The sequence below is a fragment of the Gigantopelta aegis genome, chromosome 8 (genome assembly GCF_016097555.1).
Source record: "Gigantopelta aegis isolate Gae_Host chromosome 8, Gae_host_genome, whole genome shotgun sequence".
Lineage (NCBI taxonomy): Eukaryota > Metazoa > Mollusca > Gastropoda > Neomphalida > Peltospiridae > Gigantopelta > Gigantopelta aegis.
The window spans coordinates 53866156-53879332 of NC_054706.1; the positions used below are offsets into that span (position 1 = coordinate 53866156).

Here is a 13177-nt window from a genome sequence, read left to right on the forward strand (position 1 = left end):
TAAATGTAACCATAGTATTACCACTTGGGGTTGTTGTTCGGGTACACCTGTGGAGACATCTAATACTTTTTCTCACTGATCTAGGGAATAAGAAAGCGCTGACCAAATCAATAAGATTTGTTTTTCAATTACTAGCATAATATGGACTTTTACATGCACTTTTCCATACTGCACAGACAGCAATGTCCATATGACCTTTATAAATTTTGTCCTCAATGAACGGTTCAGAAGCACTGAATGGAACACCTTAATCTTTATTCTTAAAGTATTGGTCACACAACATATTGCACTTCACATGATCAAATAACACATTGTCTGATTTCAAGAACTTCGACCATGTATAAATTTTGAATTGGTTCAATGAACAAATACAACAAAATAGTTGAGAACTTTGCTGTAGGGTCTGTTCAACAATTATGTTATGCCAAATTTGACATTTTTACATCCTGACCCCAAGTAATGTTTTGTAATGTTAGGTCACCTCTTCTAAAAGTACACAATGATCATCAGTACTCTCATTTTCATGTCATAATAATTTTATTCGGCCAATATTATTAAATTTTCTTTTTGTGTGGTTTGGTGATAAATACTAAATAGAAAATCATTTGTTAAATAACACAATAGCAATGACTAGGTGCCTTTTACTTCATAAATAAAAATGAGACAATTGTTTTGCAAACGTTATGTAATTCTTGACAAACACCTTTCTCCCTGCCCCATAAAAGTTCATAATGCATTAAATGACAATTACGTAATTGTTGAATGGCCCCTTACAATCTGACATTGCAAAATATTACAATTGCGTTAAAAGATGTTTTCTGTCATATTGCATATACTGGAATATATACCTACAGTGACATGGGAACGGCCATGTTACCAAAAAAACTAGGACTGGGGACGTTGGATCAGGGCACCATCCCTATACCAAAGACTGTGTGTCATGGATATACACCATATATATGTCCTCGCCTCTAATACAAAATACTACATATACCCAGGGCTTCTAGAATTTTTATAAAATCTACTAGCCATGGGATCAGTGAATTTTTTAACTTACTAGCAACGATTAAAAATTAACTAGCCTTACTTCACTTTAAGTTGATAAATGTTTACAAAATAATAGTAATAGTCAGATATGTCACCTAAACAGTGAGATAGAGCTTGAAAAAACTAACATTGGGGGTTGGGGTGGTGCCAGGATATTCACATTTACAAAACAGACTTAACTGCAACATTTGACCAAAAAAATTCACTAGCCGTCGGGCATGGCAATATTAGTTATTTACTAGCAAAACATTGAATGTCACTAGCCACGGGAGTGGGGCTACCATAATCTAGATGCCCTGTATACCACTACATATTACTACATGTAATTATGTCCCAATTCCATTGAATATTAGTAAATTAAAAATATCTGTTATATCACCAATACAATTAATTTTATATTTATACTAAATATTACACATGTTCCTATGGAAAAACAATTAATCCTTCAACTTTGAAACAACACATTAATTTTTACTTTACCGTACATTTCACCTTTGACACGTACCAGCCAAATATATGGATAAAACGTTCGATTATACGGATTGCATGCAAGCCACCAATAGGTTCTCTGCCAGGCACTGGCGCTAATGTCACTGTACAGGTAATAGTGGTCGGTTCGCTCTCCAAGAAACGGTTCGTTCTCCATGTACACGTGTGGCATAAACATGGCAGCCATTAATTGTCTACCAACCTTTTTAATTACCTACAGTACCACAGTTCCGTCACAATTCCAATGATCAACTTTAGTAAATTTATAATTTTTTTCCTTTTTTTTTTAAAAATCCAGATTAATCTAGGTTTCACCTATTTGTTTGTGGAGACTTTCTTCAAGACAGATATTAAAAATGATACTAGAATTTAATTTCTGGCGAAATGTTCACAAGGTAATATAACGGTACAGAGTTAATAGGGTAAACAACAAACACCCAGCTTACTAGTTATTTTTCACCCTGTAATCAGATAATCTCCAACCTGGCAAACACCCAGGATACGGTTGAACAATGCTTAGTTCTACATGCAACTGTAAGCTTACAGATATATAGAGCCTAACCAACCCTATACTTAGATGAAATAATTGTTAAAAAATTCTGAAAAAAATAAACTCCTTTCCCAATTCTGTCAATTACAAAGCCCATACATACAATACATACATTTATGTGTACAATAATTTATATTTTTATACAAAGAGCAGCCAGTATAAGAAAAATTATAGATATAATGCACAGATTTAGCTTAAAGAATGACCCAGACAAGATCATATTAATATACACAGCATATATAGGTAATATAACACACAGCATGCGGTTAATATGTATAATATCTCACAAGCATAATAGTCAAACAAAACAAATTTAAATAATAATTGTTACTTTCAAAAGAATATTAAATTTATGAACTTAAAACTGTTTTAAAAACAAAAGAACTGCAATATTCCTGTTATTCAAAACATTCATTTGTATAATATAAATGCAAATTTTACCTAGTATTTTAAGTTTCAACAATATTTTATCAGCAAATCAAATTTGGGATTGGCCAACATTGGCCTAGTATTTTTAACATTAATTAGAGGTATGTGTAATATGTACAAGTGGTGAAATATTGATTATATAATAACAAGATCCTATGTAATTCAATAAAACTAATTGTACCATTTCACATCCAAATATTTTGTTTCTTAAATCAAATTTAATGAATATACTTTACAGTGATTTCAGAGAGAGAGAGAGAGAGAGAGAGAGAGAGAGAGAGAGAGAGAGAGAGAGAGAGAGAGAGAGAGAGAGAGAGAGAGAGAGAGAGAGTGATAATTAGGGAGAGAAAAAAACTGAGAGAGAGAGAGAGAGAGAGAGAGAGAGAGAGAGAGAGACTTACTGTACACCTCACAGCCATTACAATTTAATGTTACAACAATTTAATTTAAAAAAATTAAAAATAAATAAAAACAGATTAATTATGCCAGATACCATAGTGACTACAACAGATTAAAAATGCTTACAAATTTTTCATGACAAAAATATTTCTTGACTGTTTATATACTTTAACTATTATAAATATAACACAATCTATACATTAATATCCATAAATAACAAAGAATAACTGTTGACCAATTTCCCATTAATCAAACAAACCACAAAACGGCAGAATTGGAAAAAAAATCCTCAGACAAACAAAATAAACGGTGCATGCGCAATCCCAGTCGATCTCATAAATTGGCCACAGAACCACTGCGTGGTCAGTGGGAGTTCTGAACCTTCGAATTATCCCTTGACCTCTTATTACATGCATGATATAATTCTGCAAAACGCAATGGTAATTAGATTGCCTGACTACTACATGTAGTTCTAGCCTAGCAAAGAAAGGGAAAAGGCAGTAAGAGGTAGGGATTATTTTTATTTTAAAGTTATTTTAAGATCATTTGTAATGAAACATCTGCTTGCCAAGAAAAAAAAGGAGCTAAATATTTAACAAATAAGCGGCTATAAAATGAAATTTAAAAAACAAAGCATTAGGCCATTCTTACAAAAGTGTTTTAGTTTGCTGTACTGTAACCCAGTATTTTATTGGTGGATAAGTCCCAGTGCTTATAAAACATTTAGAGCCAAGATGACTGACATCATTAGATAATGAATGAATGTTTAATGACATCCCAGAACAAAAATACATTTCAAGAGCTGTGCAAAGTATAACTATCACAGGTAAGTATATTAAAGGGACATTCCTGAGTTTGCTGCAATTTTAAAGATGTTATCGACTAACATAGACTTTTTATTGACTGCAATTACATATTAAATATATTTTTCTGCATAAAATATTAGTGGCTGTATATTAAACATGTTTCTGATCGTTCTAATATTTGTACTAGGTTAAATTTCATTTTATTTCCTAAAAAATATTTTTTAAGTAATTCGAAATTATTTGAAAACAAAATCCAGTTTGGGCTTCTTACAAATATTAAGACGACCAGAAACACAATGAATATACAGACACTGATATTCTAAACAAGAAAATATATTTAATATGTAAGTTTAATCATAGAAATATTTTATTAGTCGGAAACATTTTACAATGCAGCAAACTCAGGAATGCCCTTTAAAATTTTTAACAAAAATTTCAAAATACATGTAAGTTGAAATCATCTTTCAAATATATTATTTCTCGTCAATTCAAAATGATTACTCTCCACCGAAATGTGCTGATCAATCCATTAGTGATGTCATTTGAGAAATGAGTCTGGATTCTACAGTTTTATAAGCATGATTTTCTTTTAGTCAGTATTTAATTGTATTACCCCAGAGATCAGTCATAATGTTTTACTGATATAACATATTTTGTTATTGAACAATTTAGTGCTTATTAAATGATTGTCAGTACCAAGTTGTCAAATTTGGCAAACATACAAAATATGATCATGTTTCAAGAGTGTTAACATTTAGGATTATCTTTAGTTTTAAAAATATATGTTTAGCAGAATAAAAACAAGTAGTTGTAGTATTACAGAAACAATTAAATTTAAAGTGGCCAGTTTACATAGTTTTAATAATTGTGCAACAAACAAACAAAAATCTGAAGAAAAACAAATTGGGGTAATAAACAAAAACAAATGAACTCAATACCATTTATGTCAAGGAAATAAACTTCACTGAAAAAGTAATATTTAACTCGTAACTTGTTTATAACCTTTTATTATCCAAATAGTTCATGATATTCATGATAAAAAAGGAAATCAAGCAATTACAAATCATGACTGATAAAGATTAAGTCTGGGTTATATGTACAGCAAACAACATTTGATAAAGTATGGCCAGGCCCTACACAATATAATTTAATTCAAATTGATTACTTACATACCAATATATCACATGTATTTAATGCATATTACATATATATATATATATATATATAGTAGTCGTTTTCGAGTTGAAAGACGCTATTTTATAGAGTGCTTAACGATATATATATATATATATATATATATATATATATATATATATATATATATATATATATATATATATATATATACATACACACACACACATAGCGAAATAAAAGAATGAGTTGAGGATATGTCCAGTATGAATAGCGATACCATGTGTTAGTCACTTGATTTACTTACTGTCCGCATTTGTGTGATTCTAACTCGCACGTCGGGCTCACTGAAATAATGTTTCAGTGGGCGGTCATGAAGACCACACTGGAGGGTGGGTCGCTAAAAACAGTCACAGGAAAGACATTTTATTACATTTCGTATTTCTAGTTTGCATATGTATATCCAGATAATTCATGTACAAAGAAGAGACATGTATAGTTATTATAGTATGAAGATGCATGACAATTAAGCTGAAACCATTTTAAAACACAGTCACACGCCATACTAAACACACAGAGTCACACACCATACTAAACACACACAGTCACACACCATACCAAACACACAGATCTATACACACCATACCACACACAGTCACAACCATACCAAACACACACTATACCACACACTGTCACAACCATACCACACACACACACTCTATACCACAAACACAATCACACACTATTCCAAACACACAGTCACACAGTCGCACATATGCACACACCATACTACACACATATTCCAGTGTAAAAAGTATCCACCTTAAGTATAATATTTAATTTTGCAAGAAGTCAATTCAACATGCTGAAAAAGGTTATTACAGTTCTTAATTTGCCGGAATCATTATTAACAAAAATGTTCATAGTGACAGAAGATTTCAGATGAGATGGAAATGATGAAGAATACTGGAGTCTAGCATGTTGGGTAATTAAACCTTCTGAGTAAAAAACTAATTATTGTCATTAAAATGCTTTAGGTACCAGATAAAGTCTAGAAAGACTGAGTCTGTAGGATCTTGTCTTGGGTGGGGGGGATGTGATTTTCTGCATACTCTTTAAAACTTTGAAATAAGATTTTAAGACCATTATAGAACAAGACAACAATGTCAGTACTGTTTCAAACCACTGAAATGTCCACCATTTTGAATTTCAAAATGATCTCCAGGTAAGGTGTAGAACTGTGTGTGTGTATGTTTAAAACCACTGAAATGTCCACTATCTTGAATTTCAAAATGGCCTCCAGGTCAAATATATGCTAATCCTGCTATTCCTGTAGAATAACAAACATTGCAAACCGTTTGCTAAATCTATGGACTTACTGCTTTTCTTTGAGGCCTGTCAAGTACTAGCTTGTTAGATCCTGATATGTCAAATCCATCTTCAAGTCTTTTCACTTCAAAATAATATTTCCTGAAAATAACAAAACACATAAATCAAGTAATACCAAGGATATTTAAGTAATGGAATCAATTAAATCAGATTTTATGAATATATAATTACAAAATACAATTTAATCTATTCTGATTGACCGACATCGAAGAAAAACTTAATGTTATCCTTCGATAAACCACAAAAAATGACGTCATTATGCCAGCTGGGATGTCATTACATAAAACAAGTGATGGAAAGGATGTTAGGAGCTGATGAATGTGTATTTTAACTAAATATGGTATGATCAGGTGCTTGTGCATACATTTTAGAAGGGGGGGAGGGGGTGCTAAACTGTGGCTATAGCAAAGTTTATTATGGAAAAAGTATTGGTAAAAAAAATCATTACTTGATCAAGGGGAGGGTCAACCACCAAAACCCACCCTCTGCACATGCTCCTGTGTGTAATAAGAACTGTGTCATTTTTAATGAATTTATCGACTGTCACAAATTGCATTTAATTGTATAGTGTAGTGAAAAGATTTTAAACTAAAAAACCTAAACAAATTATTTCATTATGTCAAATGGGATGTGATTATGTGAAACAGATCATGGGAATAACCTTATGGAACAGGTTTTTTAATTATATGTAGTTTTAACTAAATAACTTCTGCTATTTGTAATTGTTTGTCATTTTGTTGTGAATTTATCGATGTATAACAGTCACAAAATGTGTATAAAATCGCATTGCTATGTGATTTTATACAATTTGTGATTGTTGATATATATCAATACATCATATTGCAGATAAAAAGACAAAACACATATATTAAACTTTGAAACATGATTATTTTATGGTAAACTTTACATTATTTGTTAACCTGGATTAAAACAGGAGTCAGACTTATTCCTCAGAAATAGTAATATTTACATGCTACATGGGTTTTACATATACTGTGGGTATGTAATCAATGATTACCATGCCAAATGGATACCTGAATTAGAAAGCAAATCATGCCAATAGATGACAAACCTGGATAAATCGGATCGTAGTCTGAACGGCCCATGTACTAAACGGCCTTAACAATAATTGGTCAAAACGGCCCTTAAAAAGTCAAAATGGCCAAAGTGAAAAAGTCATAACGGCCCTTGAAAAAAGTCAAGACGGCCTTAGATATAATACTTTAAAAATGTATTTCATCTACACAAGTGTCAAGAAAGATAACTGTGCAAAGACAGTTTTCGCATTCATTGAAGAATGAACGTTGGTTTTATTTAGATCACGTGATAGCGTTTTAACCAATCCAGACGCCTATTACAAAACATAATTATAAAATGGCATTATATGCAGATAATATAGTGTTATTGAGCTTATAATGAACGTATAATGAGCTGTTGTGTGTGTGTATATTATTTTTATTATCGTATGCAAATGATATTGTGTTAGTTAGAAAATTTGAAGTGCCCCGGAAAATAAAAATTGTTTAGCAGGTGAATACAATGCATTTATTGGTTTTTAGTGGGTAACGTAATATCTTGCTCAAAATCAAAATCAAAGGGACCGACACCAAAGCGTGGTACAATAATTATTAAATTAATTGGGGATAGGCACGTAGTGGCCACTAAGAACTTATTTAGGCGATAAACACTCGCTCGGAGGGTCTATAGGGTCCACTGCCCCGTTTTTTTCTTTTATTTATTAAAATAACTTGTGGGACGGGCATGCTACGACACACACACCCCCGGCGAGCAATGCCACTTGGAACTCGCCCGGCGATATGCTCGTCCGGGGGGGGGGGGGGGAGAGGGGGATGTCTTTTCAAATACAAGGTCAATTGGTGGTCTTAATTATATTAGTAAATTGGGGGACAGGCCCGTTGTGGCCCCCGGGTGAGCAGCGCCACTAGGAACTCGTTCAGACGATACGCACTCATCCGGAAATCCTAGATGGTCCACTAACCCTCCACCCCTTTCTGTGATTGAATTCAGTGTTGTTAAATAAAATGTTAATTGATGGTCTTAATTACAATAGTATATTGCGTTGTGTAGGCTAATAAATTGTTACCAGTGATTCTGTTGTTTTGGTTGTTTTTATATATATTTTTATATATGCTATGTTGATTACTAATTATTACTAATGGGAATTAATTTAACGTGATAGTACCTATTGGCCGTTCTGACAATTTTTTTTGGCCGTTTTGACTTTTTCTTTGGCCGTTTTGACCACTTTCTTTGGCCGTTTTAACTTTTTTCTTTGGCCGTTTTGACTTACATGTTCAGGGCCGTTTCATCATGGGGCCATTTTTACTGCATACCAATAAATCCATTGCCTCTAGGCTTTCTTGTCATTTTAAAATGATATCAGAGATTTTTTCCAGAGGATAAAATGTTTGGAGCTTACTAAAATGCACCCTGAAAATAAATTATGCACAGTGTGCAGGCATAGATCAAGGTACCGTATATCTTCGCCTGTAAGTCGATCTCGGCTATAAGTCGAGTCCCTAATTTCAAGCCCTGAAAACGTATTTTTTTATTGACCCGTTTATAAGTCGACCCATGAAAAACAACTTATAAATATTGAAGTATTTCTTATTTTCAGCACATGAGAACAATAATGTACAATATCTGAACAAAAGAAAATTATTTTACAAACTTTGTTTTTCACGTTTTGTATATCGCAACATTCCAATCAAACTACATAGCACCAAAATGAAATATTCCCTTAGTAGAGAGTGAAAGCTGTTTGACACCCAAAAATTATTTTATAACTTAGGGGGTCGACTTATAAGAGGGTAAAAAAAATTCACCCAAACATATTACCGTTTTGGGGATTATTTTATAAGTTTTATTGTTCAAGTATGCAGTGAACTGCAGAGATCAGTCTATTTTAAGGGAAAGCTCAGTAATATTCATGAAGTTAATCACCGATAAAACATTGTTTGAACAACCATTAATGCCAGTGACCAGATTTCAAAATAAACTCAGGCAACAGGTAGTTAGTATTGTTTACATTTTTGCTATTAGTGATGACTGTTATTTTAACTAAGTGGACTGTTGTCTTGGCATGTGAGTGAGATCGCATGCCTTTTCGCATAACCAAAACCGTTATAATGCCCCCAAAAAATAGGTTATAAAAAATAAATGTGCCAAATTAACATATTTGAGTATAAATACAGGGCATACTTCAACAATAAAACTTGTAAAATAATATTTTTGGGTGAATTTTTTTTACCCTCTTATAAGTCGACCCCCTAAGTTATAAAATAATTTTTGGGTAAAAAAACAATTTGACTTATAGGCGAAGATATACGGTAGGTAAAGGCACCTGATATGATAACAGGTGTTGGAATAGGCATTTCTTCTTCTTTTTTTGTGCCCTTCAGAGGTTAAAAATTTGTTTAAATTACCTTATTTAACGATACATTCAAGACATTTTAATTATGATTAAATTATGACTTTGGGCATATGGTTAAGGACCACACAGATAATGAGAGAGGAATCTTCCTATTACTCTCCATGGGCTATTCTTTTCAATGAACAGCATTGAATCTCTTATATGCACCATCCACAGATAGGATAATACATACCATGGCCTTTGTGGAGCACTGGCTGGAACAAGAAATAATCCAATGATCTTTGCAAAGAGTTGGTGACATGCAATCCCTACAATGAATTGCCTATGGCGGTCGGTCTAGGATCAATCTCTGTCGATGGACCCACTGGGCTATTTGTTATTCCAGCCACTGCACCATGACCGGTATAACAAAGGCCATGGTATGTGCTATCCTGTCTGTGAAATGGTTCACATAAAACATCCCTTGCTACTAATGGAAAAATGTAGTGAGTTTCCTCTCTAAGACTATATGTCAGAATTGCCAAATGTTTGACATCCAATAGCCGATGATTAATAAATTAATGTAGTCTAGTGGTGTCGATAAACAAAACAAACTAACATATCACAGACTTTGATATATCAGGATTATCATTCTCAATTATGAGGGGACAAAAAATAAAATGGGTTCATTTACCCACTATACTTCAGATCACTCCTTTACCACTTAGCTATATTGGTTACTAATGCAAAATATTAACAGTTTCAACAAGCATTCTCAAAGTACTGTTAAAGTAACACATGTTCTCTACAGGGAACCACAAATCTCCTAAGGGGCGGGATTTAGCTCAGTTGCTTGAGTGCTCGCTTGAGGTGCTTGCATCGCAGGATCGAACCACCTTTATGGATCCATCTACCTGATTGGGTTTTTTCTCGTTCCAACCAGTGCACCACAACTGGATAAAGGCTGTGTTATATGTTTTCCTGTCTGTGGGAAAGTGCATATAAAAGATCTCTTTCTGCATTAATAAAAAGTGTTGCAGGTTTCCTCTGATGAGTCAGAATTACCAAATGTTTGACATCTAATAGCTGATGATTAATTAATCGATGTGCTCCAGTGGTGTCGTTAAACAAAACAAACTTAAAAACAAATCTCCTAAGTTCAAGGGCCATAACTGCCATAACATGGTTAAATTCAATTTTTGACAGAGTTATGACCCTTGAATAAATCCCCATGAAAGTCAAACTTGATCTGACCAAATTGCTGTCAAAAATGGGTAAAACCATGCAAAAAATTACAAACAGTTCTTATAATTTTTAACTAAATAGAAGTTAATAAGTTTTGAAAAAAAAATTTCAGTTTTCAACGTCCTTTCCATGACCTGTTTTACATGATGAACAACAAAAAAATTCTTATCTCAAAAGATCTGGCAACAAGATTCAGTGGAAAAGTTCAGACAGATATATTTTTCATCTCTCTGTGTACATAATCACAGGGCTCGAACTTAATGACAGCAATGATGGCAATTGCCGTCGTTGAGATATAAATTGCCGTAGGTCGGGAGCATCACCGATGGCACAACAGTGCTGTCGATAAAGCTCCTTAACAGTGATAAAATTTTCACACCTGGTGTACATTAGCTGCCAGTATATAATATTAGTACATTTAAAATATGTCTACATACAGCAAATTAAACCTTTCAGTCTTATTATAATTTATTTGCTGCAAAAGTCTTCTGTTTTTTCAGTTGCCATGGGCAGGCTTTAAATTGCTGTCGGTGGTCCATTTCACTCATGGCAATTTTGTTTTTAAATTAAATTGCCGTGGGAGACAAATTCTTAAGTTCGAGCCCTGTAATCAGCAGGGGTTGATGCAGGATTTTTCTAGGGAGGGGTGCAATATGTAAAAGGAGAATCTACTATATTCAGGCTGTAAACACATTACAGTACTGTCCTAAGTGATGCAGTGGTTAAGACATCAGACTTAAGATAGGTCCTAGTTTCGCATCCCGGTACAGGCTCCCACCCAGAGCCAGTTTAATGATTTGTTAGGTAGGTGCAAGAGGCTTGCGGTGAACTTGTATGGAAAACTTACTCGTATGGGGAAAATGCAGTGAACTCGTATGGAAATCCACAAGTGAACTTGTATGGAAGACTTACTTGTATGGGAAAAAAAAAAAATTAAGTGTGTTTTATTTAACGACGCCACTAGAGCACATTGATTTTTTTATCTTATCATCGGCTATTGGACGTCAAACATATGGTCATTCTGACAGTTTTTTAGAGGAAACCCGATGTTGACACATAGGCTACTCTTTTACGACAGGCAGCAAGGGATCTTTTATTTGCGCTTCCCACAGGCAGGATAGCACAAACCATGGAATTTGTTGAACCAGTTATGGATCACTGGTCGGTGCAAGTGGTTTACACCTACCCATTGAGCCTTGCGGAGCACTCACTCAGGGTTTGGAGTCGGTATCTGGATTAAAAATCCCATGCCTCGACTGGGATCTGAACCCAGTACCTACCAGCCTGTAGACCGATGGCTTAACCACGACGCCACCAAGACCGGTCGTATGAGGAAAAAATGCAGTGAACTTGTATGGAAATTACAAACTGATATATCTAATACTGTAAAGCAACTTGTGTGTAGTTTTTATGACATCAGAATATGTTCTAGATCAAATACATATATTACTTTCAATGTTACCTATAATGATAGCTATTCACATGTTGACAGAATGTGTTATACATACATACATTTATATATTTTATATGAAGGTATATTATCCATACTATACCATACCATACCGGTGACATTGGATGCTTGTTACAGAATAAATTAAACATGATTAATTGAACATACTTGTGTCGTTGTTTTCTATTGATTTGGAATTACACATACTGACATAGTTAAGGTGTGTGTCCAAGACAGTGTGCTTGAACCTTAATTGTATTATGAGCACGGAAATAAAAATATATTTATTAATTCAAAAGTAAACTATCATGCATCATCTATATATGGCAATCTTTACCAAAAACACCAAACTAACCATGATATTGTCACCCCATTAAAAAATGTGGGTTTTTTTTTTTTTTTTTTCACAAACACTGGATACTTTGACCCTGGCACCTTCTCCCTGATCTTTTACTTTAACTCAAATCCACACAGTCAAAATGGAAAGATTTCCTCCTACATAACAAATGTTTAAAAATGTAATGTAAATTAAAAAGAGCACTCTAGACTCCACTATTTTTAACGAGTCAAAAACATATCGAAAATGTCACTGGAAACTAACAGTTATTCACAACATTATTATTGTCAATTACATAGTAATAAACTGAACGAGAATGAATACACAGCACACTGAAACGAGCCGGTGAATACAGCAAATACACACTGATAGTGTAATAAACTCAGATTACTTACAAATTCTTGGCAACAGTCTTGATAACATCGTCCGATGACATTACGATTCACAGTATATTCACAGAAACAACCATTCAAATAGTATGTCCTATTTTATTATAAACGTTATAAAATTACATCCACTTCATGCTTCG

General features: G+C 33.5%; 1 protein-coding gene across 2 annotated transcripts in view; it reads right to left on the reverse strand.

Moving 5' to 3' along the window:
- The window catches only part of LOC121379401, a 46217-nt gene extending 33040 nt beyond the window's left edge, over window positions 1-13177 (reverse strand). For both annotated transcript variants that reach the window (XM_041508002.1, XM_041508001.1), the window contains exons 1-2: window positions 13044-13177; window positions 6234-6324 (exon numbers count right to left, since the gene is read on the reverse strand). In XM_041508002.1, the coding sequence (XP_041363936.1) occupies window positions 6234-6324; window positions 13044-13084 (132 nt within the window). In that variant the 5' untranslated portion in view covers window positions 13085-13177. The remainder of the gene's footprint in view (window positions 1-6233; window positions 6325-13043) is intronic.